The sequence below is a fragment of the Microcaecilia unicolor genome, chromosome 1, assembly GCF_901765095.1.
Source record: "Microcaecilia unicolor chromosome 1, aMicUni1.1, whole genome shotgun sequence".
In the NCBI taxonomy this organism is placed as follows: Eukaryota; Metazoa; Chordata; class Amphibia; order Gymnophiona; family Siphonopidae; genus Microcaecilia; species Microcaecilia unicolor.
The window spans coordinates 272,336,189-272,352,606 of NC_044031.1; the positions used below are offsets into that span (position 1 = coordinate 272,336,189).

The 16,418-nt window shown below is 47.0% G+C and overlaps 1 protein-coding gene across 1 annotated transcript in view; it reads right to left on the bottom strand.

The window, feature by feature from the left end:
- LOC115475488 (tetratricopeptide repeat protein 30A-like) overlaps nucleotides 1-16,418 on the bottom strand; it is a 119,687-nt gene that overhangs the window by 62,859 nt on the left and 40,410 nt on the right. Inside the window, 2 exon segments of the mRNA XM_030211278.1 lie at nucleotides 3,184-3,233; nucleotides 3,882-4,010. Of these exon segments, the coding sequence (XP_030067138.1) occupies nucleotides 3,184-3,233; nucleotides 3,882-4,010 (179 nt within the window).

Genomic DNA, 16,418 nt, shown 5'->3' on the forward strand with positions numbered 1-16,418 from the left:
TATGGCACTGCTTATCTAACTGGAACAGCTTTTGACTTTTCAGATGGACCACGCACAAGCAGTCCATTATTCTAATAATCTTTTGATACTGATTTCAATAGCGTTTGCTATTGTTTTGGGTGAGCGAAAATGGTGGCAAGCTCTTCCTACTGGCTTCAGGGGTTAGATAGGCTCATACTGTCTCCAGTGCTCAATCTAACCTCCTTGGGGGATCTAGAAGAGACAAGAGAAAGAGGGATTTATGCTGGGGCACATGGGGAGCGGGAGGTAGAAGAAAGAGAAAAAATAAGCTGGACAATTTAAGGTGGGAAAGGAGAGGGGAGACAGGCTGCACATATAGGGAAAGGAAGGATGAGAAAAAGGGAGAAAGGCTGCACACAAAGGGAAGAGAGCAAGAAAACAAAGACAGATTTGAGAAGAAGGCAGAGAAATCAAAGAAAGCTGAATATGAAAGATCAGTACCAAATAGACATAGGGCAGGAGGTGAGAAATGAAAATGCAAATGGAAAGGAGGCCCTGGAAATAAAGTTCAGAGCACAGACAGAGGAAAGCAGAACCAAAAACTGGGAACAAATGATTGGAATAATAAAATCAACAGACTATAAAAGTTGGAAAAGTAATTTTATTTTCAGTTTAGTGACTGAATTATGTCGGTGTTGACAGTTTACATCTGTCGGCTTTATTTTGCACTGTACAGGAGGACATGCATTTTTTTCTGTTTCTTTGGTATTGCATGACATGAAGTCCTGTATCTCTGCTTTCAGTTTTTGTCTGCATGTTTTTTGTGGTTTCCCTATTTGTATCAGTACTACTACTACTTATTTCTATAGTGCTACCGGACGTACGCAGCGCTTCACACTTGAACATGGAGAGACAGTCCTTGCTCGATAGAGCTTACAATCTAATTATGACAGACAGACAGGACAAGTAAGGGATAAGGGTTAGGACAGACAGGACATATCAGGGATAGGGGACAGTTGAAGGGTTAGATTTAGGAATGGAGGAGTGGCCTAGTGGTTAGGGTGGTGGACTCTGGTCCTGGGGAATGAGTTCGATTCCCACTTCAGGCACAGGCAGCTCCTTGTGACTCTGGGCAAGTCACTTAACCCTCCATTGCCCCAGATACAAATAAGTACCTGTATATGTAAGCCGCATTGAGCCTGCCTGAGTGGGAAAGTGCGGGGTGCAAATGTACAAAAAAAAAAAAACCAGCTCATATCAGGTAAGAGTTATGTTCTGCGTCTGCAGCTAAGGAAAAGGATTCTGCTGGCATGTGCTGTCTGTATAGGAATCTGTTAACAGTCCATCTTGTTCCAGTTTCCCAGTAGCAGGTATACTGGTGCTCTAATGTATTTCAGTAGCATAAATAAATTAAATATCTACTTCTGAAGGTTACAGATATGGACGGGAATGGAGACGATTACTTGAGGGGATGGGTGGGATGCTATAGATAAATAAAAAGGCACTGAAAGAAAGAGAAAAAGTGAAACAAAAAGATCAATACAGAGATAGATGTAGGGGAGGCAGGGAAGAAGACAGGGAACAGGTAGAAACAGAAAATGAAAATTAGATTGGAAAGTAATTAGGAGAAAATCAGCAAGAGGAAGTGAAAGAGAAAGCAGGACCAACACAAGTGGAAAAATAAATGATCAGACCACACAGGCACCTTCTCATGTGGGGTTTAAAAGCAAAGCGTTGTACAGAGTGCCACAACCCTTTGAGTCAGCTCTGAGGGAGACAGAGGGGATAAGTGGAGATGCTGGATTTGGGAGGAAGGTAGGAGGATGAGACAGATGCTGACATTGACAAATGAAGGGTGGGTTAAGGATCTGTTGTGGGGCCGGGAGAAAGAGGCTGACTGGCAGATGCTGAGGATTGGAAAAGGGGCAGATGCTGGGGATGGGGGTTGAATTGGGAGAAAGAGGTTGATGCTGGGCAAAGGGCTGATATAGGGGCTGGGAACTGAGTCGAGAGAAGGGGATTTGGGAGAAGGAGGGAGATGCTAGCAAGTGGCAATGGACGAAGGAGGTTGATGCTTGGCAGTTAGAAAGGAGGACAGATACTGTGGCAGGGACAAAGCAAGGGCATATGCAGTGGAAGTGGAGCAGAAGAGCCAAAGTATGGTTACTGGGTCAAGTAGGAAAGGCAGGGTAAATGGGGGAATGGATCCTAGGGATGGGGGAAGTAAGACAATGGATGCTGGGGAAAGGGGACAAAGAGGCAGAGGGTTATGAAGATGAGAGACAAAGGAAGGGGAAAACTCTTTGAAGGAGGTAAAAGAGAGAGGAAATGGAAGTATAAAGGGGATTGGAAGCCTGGATAAGGTGGTAAGATTCTGGAGGTGGTTTGGGGATGAGTGGCAGGGGTTGATGAGACTGATTGGGGTATGAGTATAGAGGGTAGAAATGGGGAATAGAAGGTGCCTGAAAGATGGAAATGACATGGGGTGAAATGGGAAGACTAGAGAAGCAAGCATATGATGTAGAAAGAGACACTGGCTGGAAAGGAAAAGGAGGAATAAAATCTAGCTAAAAGGCAAATAGAGAATGTAGAAAAAAGCTGAAACAGAAGGATCAGTGTTTTAGAAAATGAAGGGAAGAAGATGGGAGGAATGAAGAAACCGAAAATAGATATGAGATACTGGAAAACGACTTAAGCCAGTATTTCCCAAATCTGGTCCTGGAGGTACCCAGTCAGTCAGATTTTTAGCATATACAAAATAAATATTCACCAGAGAGAAATAGAAGGAAGGAAGAGGATGAGGATGGTGTAGAGGATAGAAGCAAAGAAGGAGGGTGAAGGAAGAGATGAGAGAAATGAATGTAATTATGGAGAGGTGAGGGAAAACATGTGTGGAAAAGTGAGGGAGGAGGATAACTAGCAAATGGAAGCGTATAGGGGAATAAAGGAAAACCCAAAGAAAAGGTGAAAAACAAAATAAATAGAAGGGAGAGAGCAAACTAATCAATGCCTACTTGAGGGGAGGGGAAGAAAATGTACTGATAAGGGACTGATTAGCAATCTGAACTCTCTATCCCTTGCCCCTCAAACAAAGTAGTCAAACTATGCCTATGCCTAAGGGGTATTCCCTGTGCATGTTGCTATGTTAGCTGCTTGCTCCCTATCTTGCTCTATACTGTTTCCACAGCAGAGGGCATGTTACCTAAAGAAACATGCTCTTACCTCTTCAGATCTCGGTGGCATGTCTGTCAGAGCTTCCTGGGCAGATTCGTCTAGTGACAGGAAATTATTATTTATTATTATGAGCTTAGTTTTCACATTTCTAATATTGTATCTTTAAGTATCATTTAAAAAAAGTATGCAAGAGTATTAAGACTTGAATAATTAAACCCAAAAACCATGGTGCATTTATTTGTTGGTTTGTTATACTGCTAGAAGGTATGAAATGGCTATTAAGATATAAATTAGCTGTTTGAAACATACCCTACCCCTCACAGGTAAAAGTATATGCTCAATCCACAATGTATAGACTTTTAGACACACTAACTGGAGACATCCCCAGTGATAGATAGGGAAGAGCCAAGTCAGTAGGCAACAACATGGCTAACAAAAAAAAAAAAAAAAAAAAAGCAAATAGAATTAGAAGCCTCTGTGGGTGCTTAATCCCTAACTGATTTTCACGGGGAAAGTGTATATTTTCCCTTTGAGAACTAGTACAAAATCACAAATGAGGGCACCTGTGGACCTTGTAAGTACCTGTAATGTTTTGGAAATTGCTCCATTAAGTTATAACTGGCCAACTAAAGACACTTGAAACTGCAGTGTATCTGAAAAGGGACATTCTCCAGAAAGTTCTTTAAACTAGAAGAAAAATTTTACAACACTTTGACACACCTACCCATCTGACTCAGCAAACTCACAATTTTTCAACTGATATTCAATAGCTGCTTTCAGGTTAAAGGCCTCAATAAGTGCTGTTTCATGTAGCACTAAAGTATTTCCAACACTTCGCACGTCAATGCCTTCTGTGGTCATGCCAACACTCAGCTCTGCAAAGAGAAACATTCATAAAACATGAAATGATTCTTTATGTTGAAAAAACTGCAAGGTTTTATTTATTTATTGGGATTCTTTTTTTTTATTAAGATTTTCCATTATATTACAAGACAATCTTCTTGTTCAGGTAAAGTATCTAGTAATTTACAAAATTGTAAATAATAATAAAACAGGAAATAAAAAAAAAAAGTGAAGGTTAAGCTTCACCAAGGAAAAATTATACTCAAGTCCATAATTATGATCCAAGATTTCAGGAAAATAACGGAGACAAAAATAGGAAATTATCAATAGAAATTATACAAAAGCTGTTAAGTAGAGCACAATTATATTTAACGCTTTTCCATTTTCACTGAGGTTATAAGCGAGGACATGAGACGGCTCTGTAAATACATATTTTTTCTCCCTAAGCCTTACTATGCACTTGCAGGGGTATCTTAAAAAGAAGGTACCCCCCAAGTGCAAAATCTCAGGCCTAAGGAGCAAGAATTGTTTCCTTCGTCGTCGAGTCTCCTTAGAGACATCAGGAAAAAGTAAAACTTTTAAACCCAAAAAGGGTTTATCTTTATTACGGAAAAACAAACGAAAGATCCAGTTCTTATCTGGTAATAATGCCACCGTGGCCACTAATGTAGCCGCAGTTGCCAATTCGGTATCAGAAGTCTCAAGTAAAAGAGACATCAATCGGAGCTTCGGGTAAAGAGGTTCCTTTCCCAGGAATATAATACACCATAGACATTGGTGGCAGATTCTGTTCAGGAATTGATAAATTTTCACGCATATAGCGTTTCAGCATATCTATAGGAGTTACATTTTGAAGTCGAGGAAAATTAATAAATCTGAGATTATGATTTTTGGTATAATTATCAAAAGTTTCCATTTTGTCTCTAAGGCTTGTCAAGTCTTTCACCATAATAGGTTGTAAAGTTTCAAGTTTCACAAGTCTCTGATCCAAGTTGGTAATTTTCCCATTTAAATCTTTAATCTGTTGCTCTTGTATCCCTAAGTTACTTTCCAAAGATTTTACTTTAGGGTGAAGATCATTAATCTGCTTAAGGAAAACTTGTCCCAGATTGGAAACCAAATCCCACAAAGCTTCAAGTGTCACATCTTTAGGTTTAATCATAAATTCTTTAGGTAATTCAAACCTTACAGGCTGGTTTATGTCTTCACTTTGTCCCTCCGCTTCTCTCCCCTCGGTTTGCAGCGTTTCCACAGGCAAACTGATCTCCAATCCTACCTCCGTAGTAAGGGAGGCTTCGATTCGGCGTTCTTCTGGGCCCCTAACCTCTATGGGAGTAGACCCTCGAATCCAGGAGGAAGGAACTGGCGCCAATCGGCTGGGGAGGAGGAGTGCGTTCAACGGGGCTTAGAGTCACTTCAAGTCCAGAGAGCGCCAAATTCTCCGTTTCGCCGGCGCGTACATCTGGTATCAAACCTCCTACACGATGGGCTCCTTGCGATCTCAAGTATCGGTCCAACGGACCAGGTAAGGAGGGTGTTAGCGTGGAAGCCCTGCCCGCTATTCGTCCTCTCCGTTTCGGCATGTTTAGGAGCTTGAGTCACTGCGACCTATCAGCTTGCGGCCATCTTGGATCCTATATTGGGATTTCTTAACTACCTTTAAGAAGAGATTCACCCAAAGTGGTGTACACAGGTACAGTTTGACAAACTGCATAATAGTAAAATGATCATATATAAAAGCATAAATACAATCAATGAAGTAAACTTGGAGATGACCAACTGAACTCTAGGACTAACATGCAAGAGTATAAAAAAAATAAACATTTAACAACACTGTAAAACATCAGATAACAGAAATACAATGTCAGCAGAATATGAATGATACCATAACAGGTAGCAAAAAAAAACATTCATATAACACAGTAAATTCATATCAGAGTAAATAAAGTTTTAGTTAATGAAAGCAAAAAAAAAAGCGTCAAAGCAAGATACTTTAATTCTCAAATGGAAAAAAAAAGAAAGCTATGAAACTCTTTCATTCCCTACTCTGCCCAACAGCTGCCTTCCAGGCACCTGTAAGGCTTGGTCACCTGGAGCAAAGCTCTGAGAGGATCAGGGTGAACCTGGGAGTCACCCCAGAGAAGGTTGTGAGGATATTCTTGGTACTGTCTCTTCCCAATCTCTGTCTCCACCTGAAAGCACTGTATACTGCAGGAACACAATGCCCACCTTCATAGGCGCCCGGTATAAGAGGCTGGGGAGGCTTAGCCTCCCCAGCCGGAAGACCGTTGGATTTGATTGACAGGTCGGACCAAGACCGACCACGACGACGACCGTCATGACACACACCGCATCAGCCCCTAGTTCCGCCTGCGGGGCTCGCCGCTCGGCCCATCAAGACTTTTTCAGGCCGACGCGCAACCACAATGCCGACACCACGGACACGCGCGCCATCCCAAATTCAGCCTGCCCAGGCCCCAGGCAGTTGAGTTCCGCCCGCTCGGACTCTCACCGGCACCGGTCCTGTGTGCCTTTCTGCATTCTGCTGCTACAGCTTCTTCTTTCTTCGCCCCTCGCCCTTGGCTGGGCTCGTCCTCCTCAGCTCACACGCAGCAGCCAGTCAGCTCGCTCCCGTCCCATGGTGTACTGTTCCACACGGGACAGGCACAAAGGAGGCAAGAAGAAGACTGAGAGAGTCAGTCTGATGTTCCCTCCCACTGCCTTCTAGAAAAATTTGCACCGCTTGGATTTCAGGAGACAGAGGTAAGGTGCTGTTTTGCTGACTGCCTCTGAAGGTTTTAAAACAAAGAAGTAAAAAAAATAAATATTTGTTATTTTTGTAAGTTTCATGCAGATCTCTTTGTTTAAACATAACTAAATGCCTGGGCTATATAAGCCAAGCAAGCCCCTAATGCTTTTGAGGTTTTTTTTCCTATATTGTTTGTTGTCCACTTTGAGAATCAGGTGCTCAACATTAAAAGTTTATATTTATTTACTTATGTATGGCATTTTATCCCACATTAAACATGAATTAGGATGTTTTGTGGCTCTACATGAGAATTGTGATATTATGATCCCTTGTTTCATATTGTTGACGGTCTGCATTTTCCGTATGGGTGGTATATTAGGTTCTGCCCAGTGTAATATTTATGGTACAGTAAGGTTCTGAGTATGTTTTGCACAAACTTGTGCATAGTGTTTTGCAGCTGAGCAACCACTTTATTCTTTGACATATGATACATATCTAATATCTAAATTTAATAAAAGGTATTGTGACTTTTATTTTTATTTATTTTTTCTGTGTTTTGTCAGACAATTATGGATTTAAGCTCCACCCCTGGCCCCACCCCTAATCCCGCCCCCTTTAGCCTCCCCAAACAGTTGGGCCACCGACCGCCTATGCCCACCTTCTGTTTCATCATCTCACCATCTCTTTTGTCTTCTCCCTACTTCTCAGCTCTCAACCTTCACCTTTCCTTCCATTCCCATCTCCATTCTGAGTACATCTCACCTTTGTCGTCTTGGTCATGCCTCTCTTACTCTCCTTGCTCCTTCTCCTGCTCTCCGTAGGGGATATCAATCCCAATCCTGGCCCTCCACATCAGCTCTCATTCCTATTCGTGCAAATCACACCATGATATCTCCAATCTAATTTCTGTCCTCTCCTCTCCTTCCCTGACTTTCTCATGTGCTCTGTGGAATGCCCGCTCTGTCTGCAACAAACTTTCCTACATCCGCGACCTCTTCATCTCTCGTACTCGCCATCTGCTTGCCCTACCTGAGACTTGGCTTTGCCCTTAAGACTCTGTTTCAGCCGTGGTCCTGTGTTATGGAGGTTACCTTTTCTCCCATACTCCTCGCCTGGTTGGACGCAGAGGTGGTGTCGGGTTACTGCTTTCATCCTCCTGTATATTTCAACCTCTTCTTCAACCCCAGTCTTACTGCTTTTCTTTCTTTCAAGTCCACTCCATCCGTCTAATCACTCCTCTGCCTCTCCGGATGGCAGTCATTTATCGACCCCCTGATAAGCCCCTTTATTCCTTTCTCACTGACTTTGACGCCTGGCTTTCCTTCTTTCTTGAACCTTCATCTCCTTCCCTCATTCTTGGGGATTTTAACATTCAAGCTAATGATCCCTCTGACTGTTATGCTACTCAGTTTCTTGATTTCACATCCTTTTTCAATCTTCAACTGTGCTCCACTACCCCCACCACCAGAATGGCCACTGTCTTGATCTTATTTTCTTCTCCAACTCCAGTTTCTGTGCCTCTGCTCTTCCCCTCTCTGACCATCATCTGATAACTTTCACACTTAAACACCCCCCCCCCAGCCCCGTCTAATCTCCACAAATACATTTAGGAATCTTCAGGCTATTGACCCTTCTACTCTGTCCTCCAGTGTTTCAAATCTCTTCTCAACCACTATGTTATCCAAGTCTGTCAATGAGACTGTCTCTTCCTATAATACTACTCTCTCCTCAGCTCTGGATACTCTTGCTCCTCCCATTCCCCATCCTGTAAGGCATAAAAACCCCAGCCTCTGTTGACCTCTAGAATCCGCTACCTACACTCCTGTGCCCGCTCTGCCAAACGCCTTTGGCTGAAATCCCGTGCCCATGCTGACTTCATACAATTCAAATTCTTGCTGACCTCCTTCCAGTCTGCTCTTGCCAAACAGGACTACTACAACCAGTTGACAAATTCTCTTGGCTCAAACCCTCAACGTCTCTTTGCCACATTGAACTCTCTCCTCAAAGTTCCTTCACCTCTAACTCCCCCTTCACTTTCTTCCCAGACACTGGCTGAGTACTTTCATGATAAGGTTCACAAGATTAAACTTGAATTCTCAACCAAGTCACCTCCACCTTTTCTTCCCTTAGTCTATTCTCTCAACCCTCCTTCAACCCCTGCCTCCTTTTCTTCCTTTTCTGAAATCACTGAAGAGGAAACTGAACATTTTCTTTCCTCCTCGAAACTAACTACCTGTTCTTCTGATCCTATGCTCACCCATCTACTTAGCACTATCTCCCCTAATGTCATCTTCTCAATCTTTCACTTTCCACTGTGACTGATGCCGTAGTCACATCACTCCTCAAAAACCCTTCACTGGACCCTACCTGTCCTTCCAACTATCGCCCCTCCACCCTCCCTTTCCTATTCAAGGTACTTGAACATGCTTGTTCACCGCCGTTGTCTTGCCTGTCTTTCATCTGAAGATATTCTTGATCCACTTCAATCTGGCTTTCGCCCTCTTCATTCAACTGAAATAGTGCTTGTTAAAGTCTACAATCACCTGTTCCTGGCCAGAATCGAAGGTTAAAATTATGTATAATCATGACCTGATAATTTTCTTTCCATTAATCATAGCTGATCAATCCATAGACTGGTGGTTGTGTCCATCTACCAGCAGGTGGAGATAGAGAGCAAACTTTTGCCTCCTATATGTGGTCATGTGCTGCCGGAAACTCCTCAGTATTGTCGTATCAAAAGCTCCATCTGCAGGACTCAGCACTTAGAGAATTACACCCACAAAGGGACACTCTGCCCAGCTCACCACCGCCGAAACGGGTGGAGGGGAAATGAACCAGCTCATCCCCACACAAGTGGGGGAGGGGAATGTACCCACGTCATCCCACACAAGTGGGGGAGGGAATCCGTCCAGCTGCATCCCCGTGGAGCGGGGGAGGGACACCACACCCGCCGATGCGGGGGGATCTGGCTTATCCTGGCAACTGCAACCGCGGGAGGAGCTGACTGAACCCTAGCACCGCCGAAGCGGGAGGGGTAACAAAACTGCCCTACACCGACACGAAGCGGAGGGAGTGCCGGCAGAATTTATGTCTCAATCCAGCCCCGTGAAACGGAGGGGAGAGGAATGCAGCAGCTCACTGTAACACAAACCTCGTCTCAACTCTTGAAGATCCAAGTGAAAAAACTGAACCCGAAGTCTTCCTGAAGTAAACTGAAGACTAACTTGAACCTGAAATGCAACCAGAATAAAAACCATACCGATATCTGGGCGGGGCTATGGATTGATCAGCTATGATTAATGGAAAGAAAATTATCAGGTATGATTATACATAATTTTACCTTCCATATCATCAAGCTGATCAATCCATAGACTGGTGGGATGTACCGAAGCAGTACTCACCCAAGGGCGGGACATAGGAATCCCTGAACTCAACACTGAAGCTCCACACCGGGCCTCGCCCGTGCCGCCACAGTCAAGCGGTAATGCTTGGAGAATGTATGGGCCGATGCCCAAGTTGCCGCCTTGCATATCTCTTCCAAGGAGACGGACCGGCCTCTGCCATCGGGCCGCCTGAGCTCTAGTGGAGTAGCCTTCAGCTGGCTAGGCGGCACCTTCCCCGCGGCCACATAAGCCGCGGCAATGACTTCCTTGACCTCATCTTGCACTGGAGGCTTAGCAGCTGCAGACCCTTACGAGGGACCTGCCAACAGGACAAACAGATGATCCAATTTCCGGAAATCATTAGTCCCTTCCAAGTATCTGATTATGACTCGTCTCACATCCAGATATTAAGAGCAGAGTACTCTCCTGGGTAGTCCTCCTCCTACGAAAGGAAGGGAGACCAGAGCTGCTGATTCACATGGAAGCGAGAAACAATCTGGGCAGGAAGGAAGGCACTGTGCGAGAATAGTCACTCCTGCCTCAGTGAACTGCAGAAAGACTCTCGACATGAGAGTGCCTGGAGCTCGGAAACTCTTCTGGCTGAAGTGATTAGCCCACAAAAAGACCTGCTCTTAACGTCAGGTCTTTCAGAGATGCCCTCAACAAGGTTCAAAAGGGGCTTCTGTAATGCTCTGAGCACCAGGTTAAAATTCCACGCAGGCACCATTGAGTGCAGAGGAGGGCGCAGGTGCTAAACTCCCTTGAGAAAAACAGCACACATCTGGCTACGAAGCCAGGGAAGCACCCTTCAGGCGGCCCCTGAAGCAAGCCAGGGCCGCTACCTGGACTTAAAGGGAACTTGAGCGACGGCCTTTCTCCAGACCTTCTTGCAGGAATGCCAACACTGAAGAAATTGGAGCAGTGAATGAAGAAATGAGCGGCTTCGCCACGCTGCAAAGGTACGCCAAACCCTGGCGTAAGCAGTAAAAGTAGAGCGCTTCCTCGCTCTCAGCATAGTGGCGTGACCTTGTCTGAGAAGTCCTTCTTCCTCAGACGCTGCCGCTTCAATAGCCAGGCCGTAAGCCCAAAGGGGAGGGATCCTCCATCACCACGGGACCCTGATGTAACAGACCCTGCTCCACTGGCAGCCCCAACAGGATTATCGGCCCCGGATGCTTTGCCAATCGGTCTAGCACCCTGCCCAACATGGGCCAGGGCGGGAACACATAGAGAAGCTCTTGTGTTGGCCACTGTTAGAGGAGAGCATCTACTCCCAGAGATCGAGGGTCCCGTCCTCTGCTGAAAAAGCGCGGCACTTGGCAACTGGCCGATGACGCCAATAGATCTAGGCTCGGCTGGCCCCAGCGCTTCGTGATATCCAGAACGCCCTGAACCGATAACTGCCACTCTCCGGGATCCAAGGTATGGCGACTGAGAAGTCCGCCTTGACATTCATGACTCCGGCAATGTGGGCTGCTGACAGCTGCTCCAGGCTCGCTACCTGCCCACTGGCATAGATTCATGTCTGCCTTGGCTAGAGGGGCGCTCTTGGTACCTCCCTGGCGGTTGACATAGACCACAGCCGTGGCATTGTCCAACAGGGCCCGTACTGGCTTCAACGCCAGTACCGGGATGAACTCCAAAACGCCAACCGAATGGCTCTGAGTTCCAGGAGAGTTGATAGACCACTTTGCCTCTGCAGGAGACCAGAGCCCCTGCGCTGTCCTTCCCAAGAAGTGGGCTCCCCAGCCCGACAAAGAGGCGTCCGTCGTGACGACAATCCACTCCGGGATCACCAGAGGCATTCCTGCAGACAACTTGTCTGTCTGCGTCCACCAGCTCAGCGCCTTGCGCACTGCTGGGTCCAAGGGAAGAGCGTACAGCATAATCCTCCGACATCGGAGTCCAGCGCAAGCAGCAGAGATTGTCGAAGTGGTCTCATATGAGCCCTGGCCCAGGCACTACATCCATCGTGGCCGACATAGAGCCCAACAGCTGCACATAGTCCCAAGTCGAATAGGAGAGGCTACTAGGAACTAGTCCACCTGAGCCTGAAGCTTGACAATCCAATTGTCTGGCAGGAACACTCTGCCCACTTGGGTGTCGAATCGAACTCCCAGATGCTCCAGGGACTGAGTCGGGCGCAGCTGGCTTTCCTCCCAGTTGATGATCCACCTCAGGGTGCTCGAAAGAGCAACCACCCGGTTCACAGCTTTGCCGCACTCTGCATAAGAGGGGCTTGGATCAACCAGTCGTCCAGATAAGAATGGACTTGAACTCCTTCCTTCCACAGGAAGGCCGCGATGACCACCATTACTTTGGAGAAGGTCCGCGGAGCAGTAGCCAACCCGAACGGGAGGGCTCTGAACTGGAAGTGTCGGCCAGTACTGCAAAACGCAAAAAGCGTTGATGAGGAGGCCAGATGGGAATATGCAAGTACGCGTCCTTGAGTCCAAGGATGCCAGGAACTCTCCTTCCTTCACCTGCCGCTATAACAGAGCGGAGGGTCTCCATGCGAAAGTGCCGAACTTTCAAGGCCCAATGGACCCCTTGAGGTCGAGGATAGGCCGTACAGAACCTCCTTTCTTTGGAATCACAAAGAAAAAGGAGTACCGTCCCTTGCCAGGCTGATTCTCTGGCACCGGAACGACCCGCCCCCAGGCGGAACAGATTGTCCAAGGTCTGCTGCACTGCCACAGCTTTGACCGGAGGACTTGCAGGGGAGAGTACAAACCCGTCTTGTAAGGGTCGGCAGAACTCTAGCTTGTAGCCATCTCTGATGACTTCCAGCACTCAAGCGTCTGAAGTTATTGTGGTCCACTCGCCCATAAACGAGGACAGCCGTCCTCCAATCTGCACTGAGGCGTGGACCAAGGCCCCGTCATTGGGTACGAGACCCTGGGGAGGACCGGAGGGAGCACCTCCGGGACGGAGGTCTCTGCGAAGGAATGCTGCTTGGGGGAGAAGTTCCTCTTGAAGGAAGAGAGGGCAGGAGGAGCCCGACCTGCCCAGGCGTACCGACGGGCTTCCTGAGCCCGTCCTCTGGAGGTACCAGGGCTAGTACTAGCCCGAGCCCTGACCTCTGGTAACTTCTTGCCCTTAGACGTGCCGAGATCGGTCACGATTTTGTCCAGCTCGACCCCAAAGAGCAGCTTGCCTTTAAAAGGCAATCTAGCCAGGCGGGATTTAGAGGCATGGTCAGCAGACCAATGTTTCAGCCAAAGCCACCGCCGCGCAGAGATTGTCTGAGCCATGCCTTTAGCTGAGGCTCTCAAGACATCATACAGCAAGTCTGCCAAATAGGCTAAGCCCGATTCCAGGGCCGGCCAAACAGCCCTCAAGGAATGATCCGAGGGGAAGCCCGCTGCACCATAGTCAGGCACGCCCTGGCCACATAGGAGCCCGCAAACTGAGGCCTGCAAACTTAAAGCAGCCGCCTCAAAGGACGACCTTAATGCCGCCTCCAATCCTCTGTCTTGGGCGTCCTTTAGGGCCGTGCCACCTCCACTGGTAACGCCGTTTTCTTAGTCACCGCAGTGATTAAAGAATCCACGGTAGGCCACAAGAAAGGCCTCACGTTCACCTTCAGGCAAGGATAGCGGCGGGACATAGCCCTAGCCACTTAAGGCTCGCTTCCGGGACATCCCATTGAGCCGAATTAAGGAGTGCATGGCATCATGCATGTGGAAGGTTCTAGGCGGGCGCTTCGTCCCAGCATAATGGCAGAGCCACAGGGGCTGAGGGAGAGACGTCCTCCGGAGAGGAAATCTTCAAAATGCCCATGCCTGCACTAACAGGTGGGGCAAATCCTCTGAGCTAAAGAGCCGCTGCAGAGGGGTCATCCGCTCCATCCGAGCGGGGATCCGTCTCCTCCAAGGAATCCGCAAAGGACCGTTGGGAGACCTCAGACACGCTGCCCTCATCTACATCGGAGGAGACAAAGTCCTCCAAGGCCTGGGAATCAACCTAGGGCGTTTACCTCTGGGACCTCAACCTCTTTACCAGACGAGGGCAGCAGGGGCAGCGTTTTGCATGAGGAACCAGATGCAGCAGCAAAACAACTCGGGGGAAGAAACCCCCCAGACTGTGCACTTCCGCAGCCCTGGGCAACAGCCCTAGACGCACCCTCAACCGGCGCTCGCAAGAGGCGGGGAAGAGACATGCGCGCATCCAAAATGGCGTCCGGCCGCGACACTCCGCGAAGGAGCCGCCGGGAAGACGGCGCTTAACTTTAGCCGCTTTGTGCCGTCGCCCAAATTAAGGGCGTTCATGGCATTAATGTCTCCAACCCTCAAGGGCGGCCCACGAAGAAGCCGTCCGAGCGCGTGGCCGGCCAAGATGGCGGAGGCGAGGAGCGGGGATGGGCGTTTATGGCGGGAAAAAACCGCCACGCCGGAGGAAGGACCGGGACATTCATCGGTCACGAAACTGTCACCCAACAAGGGCGAATCAGGCTGTAAGACCCCCGCATCCCTCTAGAAGCGCTCAAGCGATCCGGGGATCGACCTTTGCGCCCTCGCCCTCCGACGCCATTTATGCCAACGAGGAGAAGAATCGGGGAACCCCTGCCCAGCTATAAAAAGGTAAAAATTACCTGCTGTCAGCTCCGAGCTGTAACGAACTGTAGTCCCCAGTGAGTAGCTGCATGAACGTTAAATAAACCGTCGAAATAACGCCTTTAAGGACGTTTAAATTTTTTTTTTTTTTTTTTAAACGGAGCCAGCGGGAGGGGGGAGAAAAGGAGGGACCTGGTACCACCAGGTTTGCACTTGCTCAAAAGAGCCCTCAACCCCAGGCACTCAACACAAACCTAAAATTAGGCCTTGGAGGCCTAGCCAGAGCTGCTGCTGTGTGTGACACCACCTGCTGAGATAGAGACCATACTGGGGAGTTTCCGGCAGCACATGACCACATATAGGAGGCAAAAGTTTGCTCTCTATCTCCACTGCTGGTAGATGGACACAACCCACCAGTCTATGGATTGATCAGCTTGATGATATGGAAAGGTCTTTATTTTAAGAATAGCCATACTGGGTCAGACCAATGGGTCCATCTAGCCCAGTATCCTGTTTTTCCAAACAGTGGCCAAGCCAGGTCACAAGTGTCTGGCAGAAACCCAAATCGTGGCAACACTCCATGCTACAAATCCCAGGGTAAGCAGTTGCTTCCCATGTTGCCTCGGTAGCAGACTATGGACTTTTCCTCCAGGAATTTGTCCAAACCTTTTTTAAACCCAGATATGCTAACCGCCATTACCACATACTCCAGCAAAGAGTTCCAGAGCTTAACTATTTCTTGAGTGAAAAAATATTCCCTCCTATCTGTTTTAAAAGTATTTCCATGTAACTTCCTCGAGTGTCCCCTAGTCTTTGTACTTTTGGAACAAGTAAAAAAATCGATTTACTTCTACTCATTCTACACCACTCAGGATTTTGTACACCTCAATAATATCTCCCTTCATACATCTCTTTTCCAAGTCCTCCTCAGCTGCCCGGATCTTTGGAATACTTAGCAGAGCGATGGGAGAATCTTTTTCACTGCTGCTGTTCTGGCTCTAGTCAAATGGGTCTGGTGCTCCCTCACTATGTACTCCTTGACTACAAATTAACCACTACTGGTTTTGTGAAACTGGAAGTAGTTAATCTGTGGCTCATCGGAGTATACCTTCCCTTGCTACCAGAACTTTCTTAAGTTCTTCAATATCCTCAGATGTATCTCATCTGGCTCTACCGCTTTGTCTACCTTTTGTTTAGCTAACTCCTCACAAACAGTCTTCTGAAATTGATCAAGGTCTACCACATCCATTCTTATAGCATTTGTCTTCTGCGGTCCTACTCCAGGCCCTTCATCTGTGAACTCAAACACAAATATTTGTTAAGCAATTCTGTTTATCCTTATCAGCTTCTATGTATTGCTCCCCTTCACCTTTAAGCCTCACAATAGTACTTTTGCACTTCCTTCTATCACTTATACATTTAAAGTATGTCTTGTCTCCAAATTTTACCTTATTGGTTATTTCTTCCATTTACATCTTTGCTTGCCTGACTACTTTATGATCTACTCTTAGCTTTTCCACATATTATAGTCTGTCTTCTCTTTCTGTGATGCCTTGTAATTTATAAAGGCTAACCTCTTTTTCTCTTACCTTTTCAGCTATTATTTTTGGGAACCAAAGCAGCTTTCTTTTCCTCTTACTTCCTAACCAAAAGTTCGTTGCCCCTAAAATAGCTCCTTTCAGTTTTGCCCACTGCTTTTCTACTTCCCTAAGCTGTTCCCATCCAGCTAACAACTCCTTCAAATTGAATAAC